The 3,864-nt window shown below is 40.7% G+C and overlaps 1 protein-coding gene across 1 annotated transcript; it reads left to right on the forward strand.

Annotated features, from left to right (window-relative positions):
- adat2 (adenosine deaminase tRNA specific 2) lies at window positions 1-3,864 on the forward strand. Its single transcript, XM_071908669.2, has 6 exons — window positions 1-219; window positions 1,095-1,199; window positions 2,511-2,661; window positions 2,749-2,855; window positions 3,138-3,210; window positions 3,731-3,864. The coding sequence occupies exons 1-6, from the start codon at window positions 136-138 to the stop codon at window positions 3,757-3,759; spliced, it is 549 nt and encodes a 182-aa protein (XP_071764770.2). The 5' UTR covers window positions 1-135; the 3' UTR covers window positions 3,760-3,864.

Here is a 3,864-nt window from a genome sequence, read left to right on the forward strand (position 1 = left end):
AGTTCAGCATGGTACGGCTCCAACAGCTGAGTAGTCGTTCAATAAATGCGCCGTAAATGCGAATTAATCGTTAAAACTTTTCATCATCTGCACGTAGTTTAACTTTTATTTATTTGGAGTTGCTGCAGCCTGATCATGGGGACAGAGAAGGAGGGAACTGAGACTTTCTATCCAAGTGATGAGGAAATCGAGAGGTGGATGGCCAGTGCTTTTGACATGGTGAGTGAGAAAGTCAGCGGTTTGAATAAAAATCAACCAGTCGCCCTGATATTGTTAATGAGACTTTACTGTGCTTGTACAGAATAGAGAGAATGGACTGTGAGTTGGTGTTTCTCCAGGATCCCAGGGCATTCAGGAGATGAAATTACAGATAAAATTATCAAAAAGAAAATATAGATGTTCATGTGTTATTGAGTAAAGGCCGGAGTGTTACAGTAAGATGAAGGAGAGGTTTGTAAACCAGTGGCAAGAAGTATGGAAGCATGAAGTGAGGGAGATGCTGTATTTTTCAGTTCAAGAGACAGTAAAAAAGGAAAAGTGTTCACATTGGGGATGACAGGAGGAAAGATGCTGTTAAACTGACAAACCAACTAATATTTGGACATTGTGGACTGACAGAAAACACCCAGATGGATTATGTGACTGTGGAAGCCCAGAAACAGTTCAGCATGTCATGTTAGTCTGTGAGAAATACACAAAAAAGAGATAGAACAGTTATTTAAGGAACCAGCTGACTCTTTTTCGTTCAAATCTGTATTTATTTGTAACAAGAATCATCAGATTGAAAGAAAAATGTTGGCATCTTCACACTGGCCTGTATCCTCGGATATAAAAGCCTTATCTGAATCGTCATGTTTTCAACTTGAACTGTGGAGGGCAGCAAAGCTAGAAGAAGAAATCAATCAGGCAATCAGTTAACGTTTTAAACTCTTTTAACCCAGGAAAGTTGCCTGAGCACGTAATGTTCTTTACCAGGAATATTCACAGGTGGGAACTGCCCAGTGCAACCACTCTCCTCTGCTGTGATCCACTTAATTCTCCCTGAATCTGCCTTTCTTTATCAAGTATTTCTTCTTCTATGGCGCTCGCTGCAGGCTAAAGAGGCTCTGCAGAATGGCGAGGTGCCGGTGGGATGTCTGATGGTCTACAACAACCAGGTCGTGGGCAAGGGAAGGAACGAGGTCAACGAGACCAAAAATGTATGAAAAGTGTTTCTCTATTTGAAAAGTTTCTCTATTTGAATGGGAGAGAAAATGCTATGTGAAACCCCATGCTGAATTCTGGTAGTTTATTAAAGAATTGTTCACCCTAAAATGAAAATTCTGTCATTTTCTATTCAACCCCATGTCAGTAAAAACTCCATTTAAGTTTATTACAGCCACCAAACACACAGAAGATTAGCTACTGCAGTTCCATCCCAGCTTTCTCACAAACTGTTGAAGTTAAGAGGGCTTCTGCTCTTTTTACAGCTAAAAAAAAAGCATAAAATGTCCATCAAACTTCTCCAAACAGCTTGTGCAGCATAATCCAAGTGTTTTGTAGCCAAACAATTGCACTCTGAGTCCAAAAGTCCAATATTTACCTCATGATTTAGTGTTATTCTAGGTAGAGGAAAGTAACTTCTTCTTGTGTTGTATGGCAACTGAGATGTTTGGGTATGAAACACTTGGATTAAGCTGCACAAGTTGTTTAGTGAAGTTTGATGCTCATTTTATGCATGTTTGTTTTTTTTGATCTGTAAACAACCAGACCCCATTCACTTTAATGGTTTGTGATGCTAACTCGCTGTGTGTTTGGTGGTTGGACAAACTACAACTGAGACAGCATTTCAGAATCAGAATCAGAATCAGCTTTATTGGCCAAGTATGTACACATACAAGGAATTTGACTCCGGTTTTTTCGTTGCTCTCAATGTACTTACACAGAATAAATAAACAGCTAAAAACAAGGACAACAAAATGAACAGAGGTAAACCTAAACATCTAACTACTATGTACAAATATGCATATATATAAAAAAGTATATATATACGCATATGTAAACAACACTAGGACAATAGTGCAATGGTGCAGAGTGCAAAGATGCTGGAATAAATATTATATTATTATTATTATTATTATTATTATATATTATATACACATATTGTAAAGGTTGCTTTACATTACACCACAGTAGTGCAGTCATGAAAATTTGGTATGAAGTTATGGAAAAGTTTTGGAATTTAACTGTGAAAAAAGGGTGAGAAGCCTATTTATGTGTAAGCCGAATTCACCAGCGGACCCTAACCAATCAGAAAGTGTGTTAAGTCATGTTGTCCCGTGTGTGTGTTTGAGCCGTTGAGCAAGGCAGCTTTAAACTGACAGATTTTATAATGGAGTCTGGCCTGAGATTTTTCCATCACAACAAGAAAACAGCACACAAGCTGTGAATGCACACTAAATGTGTCTGTCTGTGTGTGTGTGTGTGTGTGTGTGTGTGTGTGTGTGTGTGTGTGTGTGTGTGTGTCCCAGGCCACTCGCCACGCTGAGATGGTGGCCCTGGACCAGGTCCTGGACTGGTGTCGCCATGGCAACGTGGATGCCAGGAGCGTGTGTGAGCGGACGGTCCTGTACGTCACCGTGGAGCCGTGCGTCATGTGTGCTGCGGCGCTGCGCCTGCTCAGTATCCTTACCGCCTGGGTGGGTGTGTGTGTGTGTGTGTGTGTGTGTGTGTGTGTGTGTGTGTGTTCCTTCACCCGCTGGCTGTCAGGTATCCCGGTGGTTGTGTACGGCTGTAGGAACGAGCGGTTCGGAGGCTGTGGTTCAGTGCTGGACGTCTCTTCTGCCCAGTTACCTCAGACTGGGACCGCCTTCAAGGTGTGTGTGTGTGTGTGTGTGTGTGTGTGTGTGTGTGTGTGTGTGTGTGTGTGTGTGTGTGTGTGTGTGTGTGTGTGTGCACAAAGTCCTTAGAGTGTACCTTGTTCATGGTCTGTGTGTGTGTGTGTGTGTACACTTTATCCTTGGAGCACTTTTTTTGTGGTGTGTGTGCATTTGTGGATTTTTCATTTTGTGTGTGTGTGTGTATGTGTGTGTGTGTGTGTGTGTGTGTGTGTGTGTGTTTGTGGGTGTGTGGGTGTGTGTGTGTGTGTGTGTGTCCAGTGTGTTGCAGGCTACAGAGCAGACGAGGCTGTAGAGATGCTGAAGACTTTCTACAAACAGGAGAATCCAAACGGTGAGCAGCAACCTGCTCTTCTTCTTCTTCTTCTTCTTCTTCTTCTTCTTCTTCTTCTTCTTTATCTCTTCTTCTCTTTTCTCTCTTCTCTCATCTTCCTTTCTCCTCATTTCTCTCTCCTTTTCTCCTTTCTTCTCCTCTTCTCTTCTTTTCTCCTCTCTTCCATGGTTTTCTCCTGTCATCCATTTTCTCATCTTCTTTTCTCTCATCTTCACCCATCTTCTCTTCTTTTCTCCTTTCCTCTCTTGTCTTCGTTTTCTTCTCCTTTTTCATCTCCTCATCTCTTTTCTCATGTTCAGTTTTCGTATTTTCCTCTTCTCTCCTCTGTATTCTTGTTCTCAAAATGTTTGTTTTTCCTCTATTTTGTTATGACATTTGATTAAAGAACGGCAAAAGTCAAAGCCTCTTCTCTTCTCTTCTCTTCTCTTCTTTTTCTGTTTTTCTTTATTTCCTTATTCTTATATGGTTTACATTGAAACCATATAAAAATATAACAGTATATTCTCTGTTTCTGTTTCAGCCCCCAAACCTAAAACCAGGAAAGACTGAGGTTGCCGGAAAAATATCTATCAGTTGTGGTTATTGTTTTGGTTCTTTTCCCCTTTTTTAGATTTACATTTTTTAAATAAAATTGTAAAAAAAACGTTTTTGTGT

Source organism: Centroberyx gerrardi, chromosome 18 (genome assembly GCF_048128805.1).
Source record: "Centroberyx gerrardi isolate f3 chromosome 18, fCenGer3.hap1.cur.20231027, whole genome shotgun sequence".
NCBI classification, from domain to species: Eukaryota; Metazoa; Chordata; class Actinopteri; order Beryciformes; family Berycidae; genus Centroberyx; species Centroberyx gerrardi.